The following is a 21,649-nucleotide window of genomic DNA, read 5'->3' on the forward strand; positions in this document are numbered from 1 at the left end:
ACCATGTATACACATTACATATTAGACTATCTCACTCAGGTATAGCGATACCAGGTATACCCATTACATATCAGACTATCTCACTCAGGTATAGCGATACCAGGTATACCCATTACATATCAGACTATCTCACTCAGGTATGTACCAGGTATACACATTACATATCAGACTATCACATCCAGGAATAGCAAAACCAGGTATACACATTACATATCAGACTATCTCGCCTTGGTATAGCGATACAAGGTATACACATTAAATATCAGAGTATCTCACCAAGGTATAGCGATACCAGGTATTCCCATTTCATATCAGACTATCTCGCTCAGGTATAGCGATACCAGGTATACACATTACTTATCAGACTTTCACACCCAGGTATAGCGATACCAGGTATACACATTAGGTGTACACATAACATATCAGACTATCACACTCAGGTATAGCGATACCAGGTATGCACATTCCATATCAGGCTATCACACTCAGGTATAGCGATACCAGGTATGCACATTCCATATCAGGCTATCACACTCAGGTATAGCGATACCAGGTATATACATTACTTATCAGACTATCACACCCAGGTATAGCGATACCCGGTATACACATTACATATCAGAGTATCTCACCAAGGTATAGCGATAGCAGGTATACACATTACATATCAGACTATCTCACCCAGGTATAGCGATACCAGGCATACACATTACATATCAGACTTTCACACCCAGGTATAGCGATACCAGGTATACACGTTACATATCAGACTATCACACCCAAGTATAGCGATAATAGGTATACAAATTACATATCAACCTATCACACCCAGGAATAGCAAAACCAGGTATACACATTACATATCAGACTATCTCACTCAGGTATAGCGATAACATGTATACACATTACATATCAGACTATCTCCCCTTGGAATAGCGATACAAGGTATACACATAACTTATCAGACTATCACACCCAGGTATATCGATACCAGGTATACACATTACATATTCGACTATCACACCCAGGCATAGCAATACCAGGTATACACATTACATATCAGACTATCTCACTCAGGTATAGCGGTACCATGTCTAGTATTTCCCAGTTGGCGTTATATAGACGCCTTCCTCTCATAGAATAGTGTTATATAGATTATCACATACCGTTATGTGCAATGATGGAACGCAGTTTGTTTCTACTCTAGTATGTAGATAGAATATTATTTGGTAGATAACAAACCATCCTGCTTTTTATTTACTTCTACTCCAGGTTTGTGAAACACCATTAAAGGCGGAAATAGAGGAATATTTGATATATTTCGGAGTGATCTGTGGTGTAGCCCTTTTCATTAAGGTAATGTCTGTTTTATACTTATTTATCGTTTATTGTAAAAGATTTGATGCATATAAGATTTAAATCCATAATAAATACGATCCCAAGTCTTCTTATGTTCTATTTTGCGTGGATAATCCTCACGTATGTCAGTCTAATCACACCATGGCATCTATGCAAGCATAGTGTTAGCTCACCTGGCTCGAACGGCCAAGTGAACTTATGCCACGGGGTGCGGCGTACGTCGTCAACCTTTTACTTTAAACAACTTCTTCTGAAAAACCAAAAGGGCCAGGGTGATATTATTAGGTCAGAAGGATGTTGGAATGAACGGTAATCAAGTGTGTTCAAATGAACGACCTTTGCCCATATTTAAGGTCGCGAGTCAATTGTCATTGAAACCTTTAAACGACTTCTAATTAATTACCAAAAGCCACTGGGTAATGATATTTGGCCAGTAGCTTGCGTTGTTGAAGGGCTACATAGTTTGTTCCAATGAATGACCTTCTCCCATATTCAAGGTATCAGAGGTCAATTGTCTTACAAACCTTTAAACGACTTCTTTTGTATGACCAAAATGTCGAGGGGGATTATATTTGGTCAGAAGGATGTTGGCATGAAGAGCTACCAAGTTTGTTCCAATGAATGACCTTTGCTAACATTCAAGGTCTCAGGGGTCAATTGTCATTGAAACCTTTAAACGAATTCTTTTTAGTTACCAAAAGCCCAAGGGTAATGATATTTGGCCAGTAACTTGCGTTGATAAAGGGCTACCAAATTTGTTCAAATGAATGACCTTCGTCCATATTCAAGGTCACAGGGGTTTATTGATTTAAAAACCTTTACACGACTTCTTCTGTATAACCAAATGGTCCAGGGTGATGATATTTGGCCAGAAGGATTTTGGCATGAAGCGCTACCAACTTTTTTCAAATGAATGACCTCCACCCATATTCAAGGTCAAAGGGTCAATTGATTTAAAAACCTTTCAACGACTTCTTCTGAATTACCAAAAGATCCAGGGTGATGATATTTGGCCAGTTAAAGCATGCAGGGATAAAGGGCTACAAAGATTGCTTAAATGAACTACCTTTGCCCTATTCAAGGTCACAGGGGTCAAATATGTTGAAATATTTAAACGACTTCTTCTAAATAACTAAAGTGTACAGGGTGATTGCTTGTAGATGTGAATGACATTGACACACTTTCCTGGTCAAATCTGGTCCATAGTGCATACATCTTTAAAAGTCTTCTTCTCAATAAACAAAAGGTATAGGGTGGTGATACTTGGCAAGTTGCATTCTGGGATGAAGGGCTATACAGTATTTTCAACTAAATGTCCATGTTTGACTTTCAAGGTCACAGGTGTCAAATGTGTTTTAAACCTTTAATAGGTTCTTCTGAATTACTTTAAGTCAATGTACTGATATTTTGCCTGTAGCTTTATTTCAGTTCCCTTTTAAGGTTACACATGTGAGAACAATACCAAATGAGCGATGCAGGCCCATTGGGCCTCTTGTATTGAACAAGTTACAGAGTTATTGACTGAACGGAATATCATAAATATGTAAAAGACGATTACCAGTATAAATAAATTGTAACAGTGAAATGTTGAAAATGATTAGTGTGGTAAATTTTTAACTGTAGTGAAATTATGGCTATTATCAATATGGCTTAATTATTATCTGTAATGTAGAGAAATATGGAAGTTATCATTATGATAAAATTGATAATTTTATTCTTTGAAGGTAAGAAAAACTGATATCTGAAAAGTGATTATATAAAGGTGATTGTGACGCCAAATATAATGGTTACACGTGATTGTGATGTTTTACATACGTTACACGTGATTGTGATGTTTTACATACGTCTCGACATAAAAACTCCAGCTACATATCATATACAGGTACATTTCTTATCTATTCCCTTTACTTTTAGTAAAACTGGAATAAGTATGAAATGTACCTGTAAATGAACCAAATATCATTGAATATCTTCGCTCTTTCATATTTTTAATCAATCCATCATGTCATGTGACTAGGATCTTTAACGCCTACCTTGAACTCTTTTTGATATTGCAGGTGTTCAACATTTGCTATCTATACAAGTATGGATTTCAGACAGACTCTGGTAACACGGAATCATCAACATGGCAAGAACTAAAGGACTTCGCAAGGTAATTGTCATATTCTTAGCGTTAAAGTTCATGTGATATGGAAGAAGCTTAGTGGTATCGGACTAAACTTATCAGATTGAACAATACAATAATTATCTTATTGGATTATACAAAGTGTACCATCCTAAGTTTGTCTAGGTCACACGTGACAATTATGTCAGTAAGTCTGCCATTTCTATAAGCTAATCGTTTATACAATTACAGATCACAGTTTATCATTTCTAGTTAATTTGTTTCCATCTTTTCAGAAAAAAAGTATTTTATATGAATAAAAATATCAAAGCCACATCGATTTCAGTGCCAGGTTACGTTTTGAGTAAAGTTATATTTTATTTTTAAGAACTATTTTACGCGTGCGTAATCACAAAATGGTAGAACTAGTATTCTCAGACTATATAATGATACATACTTACAATAGTACCTATATCCTTATAAATAAAACTCCTCATAGAAACGACAAAAAGAGTAGGGCTACTCGAAATGAAAAAATATCTTGCATAAAACCATAGCAATTGCATCATAGAGTTGTATCATACCGTAGTTATTATAATGTATGATACAATAATTGTTCTGTATTCTACCGTAATTATTATAATGTGTGATACAATAGCTACCATGTTGTATCTTACCGTAGTTATTATAATGTATGATACAATAGCTACCATGTTGTATCATGCCGTCGTTCTTTTAATGTGTGATACAATAATTTCGCAGTATCATACCGTAGTTATTTTAATGTGTGATACAATAGCTACCATGTTGTATTGTGATGTATCATCCCGTAGTTATTATAATTTGTGATAAAATAAATGTGCTGTATCATTCCGTAGTAATTATAATGTGTAATACAATAGCTACCATGTTGTGTCATGCCGTAGTTATTATAATTGGGGGTACAATAATTGCGCAGTATCATACCGTAGTAATTATAATGTGTGATAAAATAGTTGTGATGTATCATACAGTAGTTATTATAATGTATGATACAATAGCTACCATGTTGTATCATACCGTAGTTATTATAATGTGTGATAAAATAATTGTGATGTATCATACCGTAGATATTATAATGTATGATACAATAGCTACCATGCTGTATCCTACCGTAGTTATTATAATGTATGATACAATAACTACCATGTTGTATCATGCCGTAGTTATTATAATCTATGATACAATAGCTACCATGTTGTACCATGCCGTAGTTATTATAATGTGTGATACAATGGCTACCATGTTGTAGCATACCGTAGTAATTATAATGTGTGATAAAATAATTGTGATGTATCATCCCGTAGTTATTATAATGTGTGATACAATGGCTACCATGTTGTAGCATACCGTAGTTATTATAATGTGTGATACAGTAGCTACCATGTTGTACCATGCCGTAGTTATTATAATGTGTGATACAATGGCTACCATGTTGTAGCATACCGTAGTAATTATAATGTGTGATAAAATAATTGTGATGTATCATCCCGTAGTTATTATAATGTGTGATACAATGGCTACCATGTTGTAGCATACCGTAGTTATTATAATGTGTGATAAAATAATTGTGATGTATCATCCCGTAGTTATTATAATGTGTGATACAATGGCTACCATGTTGCAGCATACCGTAGTTATTATAATGTGTGATAAAATAATTGTGATGTATCATACCGTAGATATTATAATGTATGATACAATAGCTACCATGCTGTATCCTACCGAAGTTATTATAATTTGTGATACAATAATTGTGCTGTATCATACCGTAGTTATTATAATGTGTGATACAATGGCTACCATGTTGTAGCATACCGTAGTAATTATAATGTGTGATACAGTAGCTACCATGTTATACCATGCCGTAGTTATTACAATGTATGATACAATAATTGTTCTGTATTCTACCGTAATTATTATAATGCGTGATACAATAGCTACCATGTTGTATCTTACCGTAGTTATTATTATTTGTGATACAATAATTGTGCTGTTTCATACCGTAGTAATTATAATGTGTGATAAAATAATTGTGATGTATCATATCGTAGTAATTATAATGTGTAATACAATAGCCACCATGTTGTATCATGCCGTAGTTATTATAATCTATGATACAATAGCTACCATGTTGTATCATGCCGTAGTTATTATAATCTATGATACAATAGCTACCATGTTGTATCTTACCGTAGTTATTATTATTTGTGATACAATAATTGTGCTGTTTCATACCGTAGTAATTATAATGTGTGATAAAATAGTTGTGATGTATCATACAGTAGTTATTATAATGAATGATACAATAGCTACCATGCTGTATCCTACCGAAGTTATTATAATTTGTGATACAATAATTTTGCTGTTTCATACCGTAGTTATTATAATGTGTGATAAAATAATTGTGATGTATCATCCCGTAGTTATTATAATGTGTGATACAATGGCTACCATGTTGTAGCATACCGTAGTAATTATAATGTGTGATACAGTAGCTACCATGTTATACCATGCCGTAGTTATTACAATGTATGATACAATAATTGTTCTGTATTCTACCGTAATTATTATAATGCGTGATACAATAGCTACCATGTTGTATCTTACCCTAGTTATTATTATTGGTGATACAATAATTGTGCTGTTTCATACCGTAGTAATTATAATGTGTGATAAAATAATTGTGATGTATCATATCGTAGTAATTATAATGTGTAATACAATAGCTACCATGCTGTATCCTACCGTAGTTATTATAATTTGTGATACAATAATTGTGCTGTTTCATACCGTAGTAATTATAATGTGTGATAAAATAATTGTGATGTATCATACCGTAGATATTATAATGTATGATACAATAGCTCCCATGCTGTATCCTACCGTAGTTATTATAGTTTGTGATACAATAATTGTGCTGTATCATACCATAGTTATTATAATGTGTAATACAATAGCTACCATGCTGTATCCTACCGTAGTTATTATAGTTTGTGATACAATAATTGTGCTGTATCATACCATAGTTATTATAATGTGTAATACAATAATTGCGCAGGATCATACCGTAGTTATTATAATGTGTGATACAATGGCTACCATGTTGTAGCATACCGTAGTAATTATAATGTGTGATAAAATAATTGTGATGTATCATCCCGTAGTTATTATAATGTATGATACAATAATTGTGCTGTTTCATACCGTAGTAATTATAATGTGTAATACAATAGCCACCATGTTGTATCATGCCGTAGTTATTATAATCTATGATACAATAGCTACCATGTTGTATCTTACCCTAGTTATTATTATTGGTGATACAATAATTGTGCTGTTTCATACCGTAGTAATTATAATGTGTGATAAAATAATTGTGATGTATCATATCGTAGTAATTATAATGTGTAATACAATAGCCACCATGTTGTATCATGCCGTAGTTATTATAATCTATGATACAATAGCTACCATGTTGTACCATGCCGTAGTTATTATAATGTGTGATACAATAATTTTGCTGTTTCATACCGTAGTTATTATAATGTGTGATCCAGTAGCTACCATGTTGTACCATGCCGTAGTTATTATAATGTGTGATACAGTAGCTACCATGTTGTACCATGCCGTAGTTATTATAATGTGTGATACAATGGCTACCATGTTGTAGCATACCGTAGTTATTATAATGTGTGATAAAATAATTGTGATGTATCATCCCGTAGTTATTATAATGTGTGATACAATGGCTACCATGTTGCAGCATACCGTAGTTATTATAATGTGTGATACAATAGCTTCCATGTTGTATCATGCCGTCGTTCTTTTAATGTGTTATACAATAGCTACCATGTTGTATCATGCCGTAGTTATTATAATGTTTGATACAATAATTATGCTGTATCATACCGTAGTTATTATAATGTGTGATAATTAGATACCATGTTTTGCCATACCGTAGTTATTATAATGTATGATACATTATAATAACTACGGTATGATACAGCATAATTATTGTATCAAACATTATGCTGTATCATACCGAAGTTATTATAATGTGTGATAATAACTACGGTATGATCCTGCGCAATTATTGTATTACACATCGTAGTTATTATAATGTGTGATAATTAGATACAATGTTTTGCCGTGCCGTAGTTATTATAATGTATGATACATTATAATAACTACGGCATGATACAATAGCTACCATGCTGTATCCTACCGTAGTTATTATAATTTGTGATAAAATAATTGTGATGTATCATACCGGAGTAATTATAATGTGTAATACAATAGCTACCATGTTGTATAATGCCGTAGTAATTATAATGTACGATACAGTAGCTACCATGTTGTATCATACCGTAGTTATTACAATGTATGATAACAATAGCTACCATGTTGTATCTTACCGTAGTTATTATACTTTGTGATACAATAATTGTGCTGTATCATACCGTAGTTATTATAATGTATGATACAATAGCTACCATGTTGTACCATGCCGTAGTTATTATAATGTGTGATACAATGGCTACCATGTTGTATCATACCGTAGTTATTACAATGTATGATAACAATCGCTACCATGTTGTATCTTACCGTAGTTATTATAATTTGTGTTACAATAATTGTGCTGTTTCATACCGTAGTTATTATAATGTGTAATACAATAATTGCGCAGGATCATACCGTAGTTATTATAATGTGTGATACAATGGCTACCATGTTGTATCATACCGTAGTTATTACAATGTATGATAACAATAACTACCATGTTGTATCTTACCGTAGTTATTATACTTTGTGATACAATAATTGTGCTGTATCATGCCGTAGTTATTATAATGTGTGATACAATAATTTTTCTGTTTCATACAGTAGTTATTATAATGTAAGATACAATAGCTACCATGTTGTACCATGCCGGAGTTATTATAATTTGTGATACAATAATTGTGCTGTATCATGCCGTAGTTATTATAATGTGTGATACAATAATTTTTCTGTTTCATACAGTAGTTATTATAATGTAAGATACAATAGCTACCATGTTGTACCATGCCGTAGTTATTATAATCTGTGATACAATAATTTTGCTGTTTCATACCGTAGTTATTATAATGTATGTTACAATAGCTACCATGTTGTATCTTACCATAGTTATTATAATTTGTGATACAATAATTTTGCTGTATCATACCATAGTTATTATAATGTGTAATACAATAATTGCGCAGTATCATACCGTAGTTATTATAATGTGTAATACAATAATTGCGCAGGATCATACCGTAGTTATTATAATGTGTAATACAATAATTGCGCAGGATCATACCGTAGTTATTATAATGTGTGATGCTATAGCTACCATGTTGTATCATGCCGTCGTTCTTTTAATGTGTGATACAATAGCTACCATGTTGTATCTTACCGTAGTTATTATAATTTGTGATACAATAATTGTGCTGTATCATACCGAAGTTATTATAATGTATGATACAATAGTTACCATGCTGTATCCTACCGTAGTTATTATAATTTGTGATACAATAATTTTGCTGTTTCATACCGTAGTTATTATAATGTGTGATGCTATAGCTACCATGTTGTATCATGCCGTAGTTATTATAATGTGTGATACAATGGCTACCATGTTGTATCATACCGTAGTTATTATAATGTGTGATACAGTAGCTACCATGTTGTACCATGCCGTAGTTAATACAATGTATGATTATAATTTTGTTCTGTATCATACCGTAGTTATTATAATGTGTGATACAATAGCTACCATGTTGTATCATAAAGAAGTTATTATAATGTATGATACAATAGCTACCATGTTGTATCATACAGTAGTTATTTTAATATGTGATACAATAGCTGCACTGTACCATGTTGTATCATACAGTAGTTATTATAATATGTGATACAATAGCTGCACTGTACCATGTTGTATCATACAGTAGTTATTATAATGTGTGATACAATGGCTACCATGTTGTATCATACCGTAGTTATTATAATGTTTGATACAATAGATACCATGTTTTGCCATACCGTAGTTATTATAATGTATGATACAATAAGTGTACTGTATCATACCGTAGTTATTATAATGTGTGATACATTTGCTACCATGTTGTATCGTGGCGTAGTTATTATAATGTGTGATAAATGCTGTATCATACCGTTGTTATTATAATGTATGATACAATAGCTACCATGTAGTATCATGCCGTACTTATTATAATGTGTGATACAATAGCTACCATGTTGTATCATGCCGTAGTTATTATAATGTGTGATACAATAGCTACCATGTTGTATTATGCCGTAGTTATTATAATGTGTGATACAATAGCTACCATGTTGTATCATGCCGTAGTTAATATAATGTGTGATACAATAGCTACCATGTTGTTTCATACCGTAGTTATTATAATGTGTGATACAATAGCTACCATGTTGTGTCATGCCGTAGTTATTATAATGTATCTTACAATAGCTACCATGCTATATCATACCGTAGTTATTATAATGTATGATACAATAGCTACCATGTTGTATCATACCATAGATATTATAATGTATGATACAATAGCTACCATCTATATCATACCGTAGTTATTATAATGTATGATACAATAGCTACCATGTTTTGCCATACAGTAACTATTATATTGAATAATACGATAGTTATCCTGTTTATCATACCATTACCTTGATGTTTTATCCTTACGTGTTTATTGTTATTTGCGATCACGTTAACGATTAAGATATTGATAATTCCAGGAACAACCGATGTCTTGTAATAGGTTTTGCAGTATTCATCATATTTGGATTGGTACGTATGAGTTACACTACGATGACATGGCCTAGACTTGTTTGTAATATATTCTATCATTGGCATTGGGTAAAAACAACACTCAAATAACTTAGACTGATGATTATTATATTGAGTTCCTATTATATCTTTCATTGGCATTGGGTAAAACAACACTCAAATAACTTAGACTGATGATTATTATATTGAGTTCCTATTATATCTCTCATTGGCATTGGGTAAAACAAGACTCAAATAACTTAGACTGATGATTATTATATTGAGTTCCTATTATATTCTATCATTGACATTGGGTGAAACAACACTCAAATAACTTAGACTGATGATTATTATATTGATTTCTTATTATATTCTATCATTGGCATTGGGTAAACCAACACTCAAATAACTTAGACTGATGATTATTATATTGATTTCCTATTATATTCTATCATTGACATTGGGTAAAACAACACTCAAATAACTTAGACTGATGATTATTATATTGATTTCCTATTATATTCTATCATTGACATTGGGTAAAACAACACTCAAATAACTTAGACTGATGATTATTATATTGATTTCCTATTATATTCTATCATTGACATTGGGTAAAACAACACTCAAATAACTTAGACTGATGATTATTATATTGATTTCCTATTATATTCTATCATTGACATTGGGTAAAACAACACTCAAATAACTTAGACTGATGATTATTATATTGATTTCCTATTATATTCTATCATTGACATTGGGTAAAACAACACTCAAATAACTTAGACTGATGATTATTATATTGATTTCCTATTATATTCTATCATTGACATTGGGTAAAACAACACTCAAATAACTTAGACTGATGATTATTATATTGAGTTTCTATTATATTCTATCATTGGCATTGGATAAAACAACACTCAAATAACTTAGACTGATGATAATTATATTGATTTTCTATTATATTCTATCATTGACATTGGATAAAACAACACTCAAATAACTTAGACTGATGATTATTATATTGAGTTCCTATTATATGCTATCATTGACATTGGATAAAACAACACTCAAGTAACTTAGACTGATGATTATTATATTGATTTCCTATTATATTCTATCATTGGCATTGGTTAGAACAACAAAATAACTTAGACTTATGCTCATTTCATGGAGTTCCACAAAAATCTCATGATGTAAAATGGTGTATATATATGAAGTTCAACAGCGTTCAATTGAAGTAAACTGGATTGTTTTATATTGTGATCGTCAACATTTACATAATTAAGACTATATATAATATCAAACATATTTGCTGATATGCTATTTTTTAATATACCCCTGACTAAAATTATAGTAATTCCATCAGTTTACCAATACCTTAATTTACGTGCGAAAGACAAAATTTATTATTGAGATATATAGTATGTTAATACTACAAAGATTAATTATTATGAATGAGATATATATACTCCTGAAGGTACATGATTAACGTCAATTGAAGAAAGCAATTAATATTGATGAACATAAACTCAATTTCAACATAAAACCTTATTTATATAAGCTCCGTTTTGAGGATTGCCAAATATCGGTGTTAAACATATTTATCCGAGTGATAATATACATTTCTATTTGTACACATAATTCCCTACGTCAACATACATGTTACTGCTGTTAACGATTGACAGACAAATTAGCATATGTCATTAAACCATACATCGATGACGTCTTTACTTTTACAGTTGATCTCATTGGGGATTTTGATTACTGGGACTCGTCTTTACTTTGATGATATACTGGGACATAAAGACATCAAAGTTCTCTTTACGCATATCTATATCTTTGGAAAAGATGTGACGTCATGGGTCTCTATAATGTCTAAGGTCATGGTCAGTACCGGCTGCGTTTCCTTCGTCATCTTCTGTCTTGGAATCGTGAGCGTATTTCTTGGAGTGGCACGAATGTACTACGTGGTAGGTACAGCGGTGAAGATAAACATGTTTCATCGGTTAAAGACAGTACTCGCTTTAATTTGATAGACCTGAATGTTATATATAGTATTTCCTCTACGTTAATTAACCTGCATGATAAAGATAGTACTCCATCTACAGAAACTAACCTGTATGTTATACATAATACTTCTTCTACCGAAACTTACCTGTATGTTGTACATAATACTTCTTCTACCGAAACTAACCTGTATGTTATATATGGTTCTTGCTATAATAACCTGTATGTTTTAGATAGTACGACCTCTACAGAAATAAACTGTACGGTAAAGAAAGTACCCTCTCTGCTTCAATGTACATGTATGTTATAGATAGTACTCCCTCTACACAAATGTACCTGTATGTTATAGATAATACTCCTTCTACACAAATGTACCTGTATGTTATAGGTAGTACTCCCTCTACACAAATGTACCTGTATGTTATAGATAACACTCCTTCTACACAAATGTACCTGTATGTTATAGATAGTAATCCCTCTACACAAATGTACCTGTGTGTTATAGATAATACTCCTACACAAATGTAACTGTATGTTATAGATAAAACTCCTTCTACACAAATGTACCTGTATGTTATAGATAATACTCCTACACAAATGTACCTGTATGTTATAGATAATACTCTTTTTACACAAATGTACCTGTATGTTATAGATAGTACTCCTTCTACACAAATGTACCTGTATGTTATAGATAATACTCCTTCTACACAAATGTACCTGTATGGTATAGATAGTACTCCTTCTTCACAAATGTACCTGTATGTTATAGATAATACTCATTCTACACAAATGTACCTGTATGTTATAGATAGTACTCATTCTACACCAATGTACATGTATGTTATAGATAATACTCATTCTACACAAATGTACCTGTATGTTATAGACAATACTCATTCTACCGAAATTGATCTGTATGTAATAGATAATACTCATTCTACACAAATGTACCTGTATGTTATAGATAGTACTCATTCTACACAAATGTACCTGTATGTTATAGATAGTACTCTTTCTACACAAATGTACCTGAATGTTATAGATAGTACTCCTTCTACACAAATTGACTTGTATGTTATAGACAGTACTCACTCTACAGCAATTGACCTGTGTGTTATAGAGAGTCCTCCCTTGAAAAATATTAACCTTTTATTTAAAGATAATACTCCCTCTACCAAAATTGACCTGTATGTTGAAAGATAGTACTCCTTCTACCGAAATTGACCTGTATGTTAAAATTAGTACTCCCTCTACCAATATTGACCTGTATGTTAAAAGAAAGTAATCCCTCTACCATAATTGGCCTGTATGTTAAAGATAATACTCCTTCTACAAAAATTGACCTGTATGTTAAAAGATAGTTATCCCTCTACCTAAATTGACCTTTATGTTAAAAGATAGTACTCCCTCTACCAAAATTGACCTGTATGTTAAAGATAATACTCATTCTACAAAGATTGACCTGTATGTTAAAGATAGTACTCCCTCTATCGAAATTGACCTGTATGTTAAAAGAATACTGCCTCTACAGAAATTGAGCTGTATGTTAAAGATAATACTCCTTCTACCAAATTGACCTGTATGTTAAACATCATACTCCTTCTACAGAAATTGACCTATATGTTAAAAGATAGTACTCTCTCTACCAAAATTGACCTGTATGTTAAAGATAATACTCCCTCTCCCGAAATTGACCTGTATGCTAAAGATAATACTACTTCTATCAAAACTGACCTGTATGTTAAAGATAATACTCCCTCTACCAAAATTGACCTGTATGTTAAAAGATAGTACTCCTTCTACCAAAATTGACCTGTATGTTAAAGATAATACTCCTTCTACAGAAATTGACCTGTATGCTAAAGATAATACTACTTCTATCAAAACTGACCTGTATGTTAAAGATAATACTCCCTCTATCAAAATTGACCTGTATGTTAAAAGATAATACTCCCTCTACAGAAATTGACCTGAATGTTAAAAGATAATACTCCCTCTACCAAAATTGACCTGTATGTTAAAAGATAATACTCCCTCTACAGAAATTGACCTCTATGTTAAAGATTAATACTCCCTCTACCAAAATTGACCTGTATGTTAAAGATAATACTCCTTCTACAGAAATTGACCTTTGTTTTGAAAGATAGCACTCCCTCTACCGAAATTGACCTGTATGCTAAAGATAATACTCCCTCTACCGAAATTGACCTGTATGTTAAAAGATAATACTCCCTCTACCAAAATTGACCTGTATGTCAAAGATAAAACTCCTTCTACAGAAATTGACCTTTTTTTGAAAGATAATACTCCTTCTACCGAAATTGACCTGTATGTTTAAAGATAATACTCCCTCTACTAAAATTGACCTGTATGTCAAAGATAATTCTCCTTCTACAGAAATTGACCTTTATTTTGAAAGATAGCACTCCCTCTACCGAAATTGACCTGTATGCTAAAGATAATACTCCCTCTACCGAAATTGACCTGTATGTTAAAAGATAATACTCCCTCTACCAAAATTGACCTGTATGTCAAAGATAATTCTCCTTCTACAGAAATTGACCTTTATTTTGAAAGATAGTACTCCCTCTACCGAAATTGACCTGTATGTTAAACGATAATACTTCCTCTACTAAAATTGACCTGTATGTTAATGATAATACTCCCTCCACAGAAATTAACCTGTATGTTAATGATAATACCTCCTCTACCGAAATTGATCTGTATGGTAAAAGATAATACTCCCTCTACCAAAATTGACCTGTATGTTAAAGATAATACTCCTTCTACAGAAATTGACCTTTATATTGAAAGATAGTACTCCCTCTACCGAAATTGACCTGTATGTTAGAAATAGTACTCCCTCTGCAGAAATTAACCTGTATGTTAAAGATAATACTCCCTCTACCAAAATTGACCTGTATGTTAAACGATAGTACGCCCTCTACCGAAATTAACATGTATGTTAAAGATAATACTCCCTCTACAACAATTGACCTAAATTACCCTGATTATATAAGGAACTCCCTGTACCGAAATAACATGTATGCTATAGATAGGTCCTGCTATATTAACCTGTATGTCATTGATAGTACCTGCCATATTTACCTGTATGTTATAGATATTTCGTGTTATATTAACCAGTATGTTATACATAGTTAGTGCTATATGTGCTATATTTACCTGTATGTTATAGATAGTTCGTGCTATATTAACATGTATGGTATAGATAGTTCGTGCTATATTTACCTGTATGTTATAGATAGTTCGAGCTATATTTACCTGTATGTTATAGATAGTTCGTGCTATATTAACCTGTATGTTATAGATAGTTCGTGCTATATTTACCTGTATGTTATAGATAGTTCGTGCTATATTTACCTGTATGTTATAGATAGTTCGTGCTATATTTACCTGTATGTTATAGATAGTTCGTGCTATATTTACCTGTATGTTATAGATAGTTCGTGCTATATTTACCTGTATGTTATAGATAGTTCGTGCTATATTTACCTGTATGTTATAGATAGTTCGTGCTATATTTACCTGTATGTTATAGATAGTTCGTGCTATATTTACCTGTATGTTATAGATAGTTCGTGCTATATTTACCTGTATGTTATAGATAGTTCGTGCTATATTTACCTGTATGTTATAGATAGTTCGTGCTATATTTACCTGTATGTTATAGATAGTTCGTGCTATATTTACCTGTATGTTATAGATAGTTCGTGCTATATTTACCTGTATGTTATAGATAGTTCGTGCTATATTTACCTGTATGTTATAGATAGTTCGTGCTATATTTACCTGTATGTTATAGATAGTTCGTGCTATATTTACCTGTATGTTATAGATAGTTCGTGCTATATTTACCTGTATGTTATAGATAGTTCGTGCTATATTTACCTGTATGTTATAGATAGTTCGTGCTATATTTACCTGTATGTTATAGATAGTTCGTGCTATATTTACCTGTATGTTATAGATAGTTCGTGCTATATTTACCTGTATGTTATAGATAGTTCGTGCTATATTTACCTGTATGTTATAGATAGTTCGTGCTATATTTACCTGTATGTTATAGATAGTTCGTGCTATATTTACCTGTATGTTATAGATAGTTCGTGCTATATTTACCTGTATGTTATAGATAGTTCGTGCTATATTTACCTGTATGTTATAGATAGTTCGTGATATATTTACCTGTATGTTATAGATAGTTCGTGCTATATTTACCTGTATGTTATAGATAGTTCGTGCTATATTTACCTGTATGTTATAGATAGTTCGTGCTATATTTACCTGTATGTTATAGATAGTTCGTGCTATATTTACCTGTATGTTATAGATAGTTCGTGCTATATTTACCTGTATGTTATAGATAGTTCGTGCTATATTTACCTGTATGTTATAGATAGTTCGTGCTATATTTACCTGTATGTTATAGATAGTTCGTGCTATATTTACCTGTATGTTATAGATAGTTCGTGCTATATTTACCTGTATGTTATAGATAGTTCGTGCTATATTTACCTGTATGTTATAGATAGTTCGTGCTATATTTACCTGTATGTTATAGATAGTTCGTGATATATTTACCTGTATGTTATAGATAGTTCGTGCTATATTTACCTGTATGTTATAGATAGTTCGTGCTATATTTACCTGTATGTTATAGATAGTTCGTGCTATATTTACCTGTATGTTATAGATAGTTCGTGCTATATTTACCTGTATGTTATAGATAGTTCGTGCTATATTTACCTGTATGTTATAGATAGTTCGTGCTATATTTACCTGTATGTTATAGATAGTTCGTGCTATATTTACCTGTATGTTATAGATAGTTCGTGCTATATTTACCTGTATGTTATAGATAGTTCGTGCTATATTTACCTGTATGTTATAGATAGTTCGTGCTATATTTACCTGTATGTTATAGATAGTTCGTGCTATATTTACCTGTATGTTATAGATAGTTCGTGCTATATTAACCTGTATGTTATAGATAGTTCGTGCTATATTTACCTGTATGTTATAGATAGTTCGTGCTATATTTACCTGTATGTTATAGATAGTTCGTGCTATATTTACCTGTATGTTATAGATAGTTCGTGCTATATTTACCTGTATGTTATAGATAGTTCGTGCTATATTTACCTGTATGTTATAGATAGTTCGTGCTATATTTACCTGTATGTTATAGATAGTTCGTGCTATATTTACCTGTATGTTATAGATAGTTCGTGCTATATTTACCTGTATGTTATAGATAGTTCGTGCTATATTTACCTGTATGTTATAGATAGTTCGTGCTATATTTACCTGTATGTTATAGATAGTTCGTGCTATATTTACCTGTATGTTATAGATAGTTCGTGCTATATTTACCTGTATGTTATAGATAGTTCGTGCTATATTTACCTGTATGTTATAGATAGTTCGTGCTATATTTACCTGTATGTTATAGATAGTTCGTGCTATATTTACCTGTATGTTATAGATAGTTCGTGCTATATTTACCTGTATGTTATAGATAGTTCGTGCTATATTTACCTGTATGTTATAGATAGTTCGTGCTATATTTACCTGTATGTTATAGATAGTTCGTGCTATATTTACCTGTATGTTATAGATAGTTCGTGCTATATTTACCTGTATGTTATAGATAGTTCGTGCTATATTTACCTGTATGTTATAGATAGTTCGTGCTATATTTACCTGTATGTTATAGATAGTTCGTGCTATATTTACCTGTATGTTATAGATAGTTCGTGCTATATTTACCTGTATGTTATAGATAGTTCGTGCTATATTTACCTGTATGTTATAGATAGTTCGTGCTATATTTACCTGTATGTTATAGATAGTTCGTGCTATATTTACCTGTATGTTATAGATAGTTCGTGCTATATTTACCTGTATGTTATAGATAGTTCGTGCTATATTTACCTGTATGTTATAGATAGTTCGTGCTATATTTACCTGTATGTTATAGATAGTTCGTGCTATATTTACCTGTATGTTATAGATAGTTCGTGCTATATTTACCTGTATGTTATAGATAGTTCGTGCTATATTTACCTGTATGTTATAGATAGTTCGTGCTATATTTACCTGTATGTTATAGATAGTTCGTGCTATATTTACCTGTATGTTATAGATAGTTCGTGCTATATTTACCTGTATGTTATAGATAGTTCGTGCTATATTTACCTGTATGTTATAGATAGTTCGTGCTATATTTACCTGTATGTTATAGATAGTTCGTGCTATATTTACCTGTATGTTATAGATAGTTCGTGCTATATTTACCTGTATGTTATAGATATTTCGTGTTATATTAACCAGTATGTTATAGATAGTTCGTGCTATATTTACCTGTATGTTATAGATAGTTCGTGTTATATTAACCTGTATGTTATAGATAGTTCGTGCTATATTTACCTGTATGTTATAGATATTTCGTGTTATATTAACCAGTATGTTATAGATAGTTCGTGCTATATTTACCTGTATGTTATAGACAGTTCGTGCTATATTAACCAGTATGTTATAGGTTGTTCGTGATATATTTACCTGTATGTTATGGATAGTTCGTGCTATATTTATTTGTATGTTATAGATAGTTTGTGTTATATTAACCAGTATGTTATAGATAGTTCGTGCTATATTTACCTGTATGTTATAGATAGTTCGTGATATATTTACCTGTATGTTATAGACAGTTCGTGCTATATTTACCGGTATGTTATAGATAGTTCGTGCTATATTTGCCTGTATGTTATAGATAGTTCGAGCTATATTTAGCTGTATGTTATAGATAGTTTGTGTTGTATCAACCTGTATGTGATAGATAGTTCATGCTATATTTACCTGTATGTTATAGATAGTTCGTGCTATATTTACCTGTATGTTGTAGATAGTTCGTGCTATATTTACCAGTATGTTATAGATAGTTCGTGCTATATTAACCTGTATGTTATAGATAGTTCGTGTTATATTAACATGTATGTTATAGATAGTTCGTGCTATATTTACCTGTATGTTATAGATAGTTCGTGCTATATTTACCAGTATGTTATAGATAGTTCGGGCTATTTTTACCTGTATGTTTTAGATAGTTCGTGCTATATTTACCAGTATGTTATAGATAGTTCGAGTTATATTTCCCTGTATGTTATAGATAGTCCGTGCTTTATTTACCTGTATGATATAGATAGTTCGTGCTATATTTATCAGAATGTTATAGATAGTTCGTGTTATATTTACCTGTATGTTATGGATAGTTCGTGCTATATTTACCTGTATGTTATAGATAGTTCGTGCTTTATTTACCTGTATGTTATAGATAGTTCGTGCTATATTTAGCTGTATGTTATAGATAGTTTGTGTTGTATCAACCTGTATGTTATAGATAGTTCATGCTATATTAACCTGTATGTTATAGATAGTTCGTGTTATATTAACCTGTATGTTATAGATAGTTCGTGCTATATTTACCTGTGTGTTATAGATAGTTCGTGCTATATTTACCTGTATGTTATAGATAGTTCGAGTTATATTTACCTGTATGTTATAGATAGTTCGTGCTATATTTACCCGGATGTTATAGATAGTTCGTGTTATATTTACCTGTATTATTTATAATGTACAATGTCTACTGTTAGGCTGTCTACTGCTATAAACAGCACTTTGTTGATGAAAATTGACCTATTTGTTACGTTCCTACTGGAATCATTTGAATTATCCTTCCGGTACTTTGTTATAGATCTCTTTATAAATATAGCTTTAGTATTAATGATTTTTACTTCGCGGTAGGTTTTTTCACTATCAAGTATTATTTTATTTTAGGCAGTACTCGCTTTAGTGACGTCCCTGCTGTTCAAACTGATTTCCATTTTATTGTGGATTCCAGTCCGAGTTTCAGTGAGTATTATCACGGTGTGACTCAATCGTTTTTTTCATTTTGAGGTGTTATCTTTATCATTGTGTACCTCTTAAGTCACAATGAGTATGAGTATGAGTATAGAAAATGTAGCAAGACAAACCAAAGCGAAATTATTGAATCAAAATTTTCTCAACCGAAGGATGCTTGCTTTTCTTGCCCTTTGAAAAACTGAAAAATTCCGTGGCTTATGTGTAGAAAATGTATTTATATAATTCGTTTTAAATTTCTACCATGTCGTTTTGTTTTGCAGTTTGACTGGGATCTACGTGGAGAGATGTATAGTGCTTTACATGCATATTACAAAACAGATAATGCAAGTCCGGGTATTGATAAGTATCTCAGCGATAATAATCTAGGCTTTAACACCCTGTTTTACCAGGTGAGTAAAGAATTCAAACCCCTTCCTGTTAGACACATACATGAATAATTCGATATTTTATATACCCGATACATTGATGGTATTCAATAGTATATCCTAGGTGTTAATTTAGCTTTCACAATTACTCTAGGACTTAACATGTTTTTCACATCACAAACTGAGATATTAAAAGCACTTCCTACAAAAGGCTTCTTGATCGAATAGTCATTTGATTCCTTTTCTGTCCAATTTACCAGAAGTTCGGCATTAAAAATGCATAGCTCCTGACCACTCGATACATGTAGGTAACAAACTAAACCCCTACTTCTAGGTTTCCACATCCCTTTCGACACAATGCATCTGGACCTTATACCCCTTTAACCTCCCTGTTGTCAAAGGATGACCTCCATTTGCCACCTAGGGCACTAGTACACGTTAAAGTTGGTTACCCTGCTGGGAAATGTATTGAGTAACATATATCCTTAGCTTTACGAAAGTATGGTACAAAAACTACGACATAACCCCCTGTTACTTCTTAAGAATAGTTAGTAGGAAGATACAGATCATGTATACCTCAACTCTTCGTATGTAAAGTGTGTACTTTTACTTCAATTCAAAATATTAAATGTTGTCTATTGTCATAAAATGTTTCTTCGTGCAATGGAAAACATGCCAATTTTAAGTATATCTTTTGTATCAATTAATAATTCCATTGTTAAATTTTCCTCCAGAACCGAACAGAAATCCCGGATCTTTCGGTATAATTCGATATTATTCCACAAATATACATGTTGCATGTTATTTTCTCTTTTTTGGTTGCAATAGGTTCAGATAATATCGTTTAGTGGTTTGACTTAAAAACTTATGGATTTGAAATATTTTAAGAACCAGTCAATCAAAGATATTTTCAGTTACCTTTTTGCAAAATATTTTCTCAAATTGTGTAACGCATAATATTTTCTCAGACAACCCATCACATAT

At 31.9% G+C, this 21,649-nt stretch overlaps 1 protein-coding gene across 1 annotated transcript in view; it reads left to right on the forward strand.

Annotated features, from left to right (window-relative positions):
- Positions 1–1,281: 1,281 nt before the first annotated feature.
- Positions 1,282–21,649, forward strand: part of LOC110449640 — a 126,908-nt gene continuing 106,540 nt past the window's right edge. The window contains exons 1-6 of the mRNA XM_021496625.1: positions 1,282–1,356; positions 3,417–3,511; positions 10,307–10,358; positions 12,086–12,316; positions 20,214–20,288; positions 20,561–20,689. Of these exons, the coding sequence (XP_021352300.1) occupies positions 12,218–12,316; positions 20,214–20,288; positions 20,561–20,689 (303 nt within the window). The 5' untranslated portion in view covers positions 1,282–1,356; positions 3,417–3,511; positions 10,307–10,358; positions 12,086–12,217. The remainder of the gene's footprint in view (positions 1,357–3,416; positions 3,512–10,306; positions 10,359–12,085; positions 12,317–20,213; positions 20,289–20,560; positions 20,690–21,649) is intronic.

The sequence above is a fragment of the Mizuhopecten yessoensis genome, unplaced genomic scaffold, assembly GCF_002113885.1.
Source record: "Mizuhopecten yessoensis strain PY_sf001 unplaced genomic scaffold, ASM211388v2 scaffold4729, whole genome shotgun sequence".
NCBI classification, from domain to species: Eukaryota; Metazoa; Mollusca; class Bivalvia; order Pectinida; family Pectinidae; genus Mizuhopecten; species Mizuhopecten yessoensis.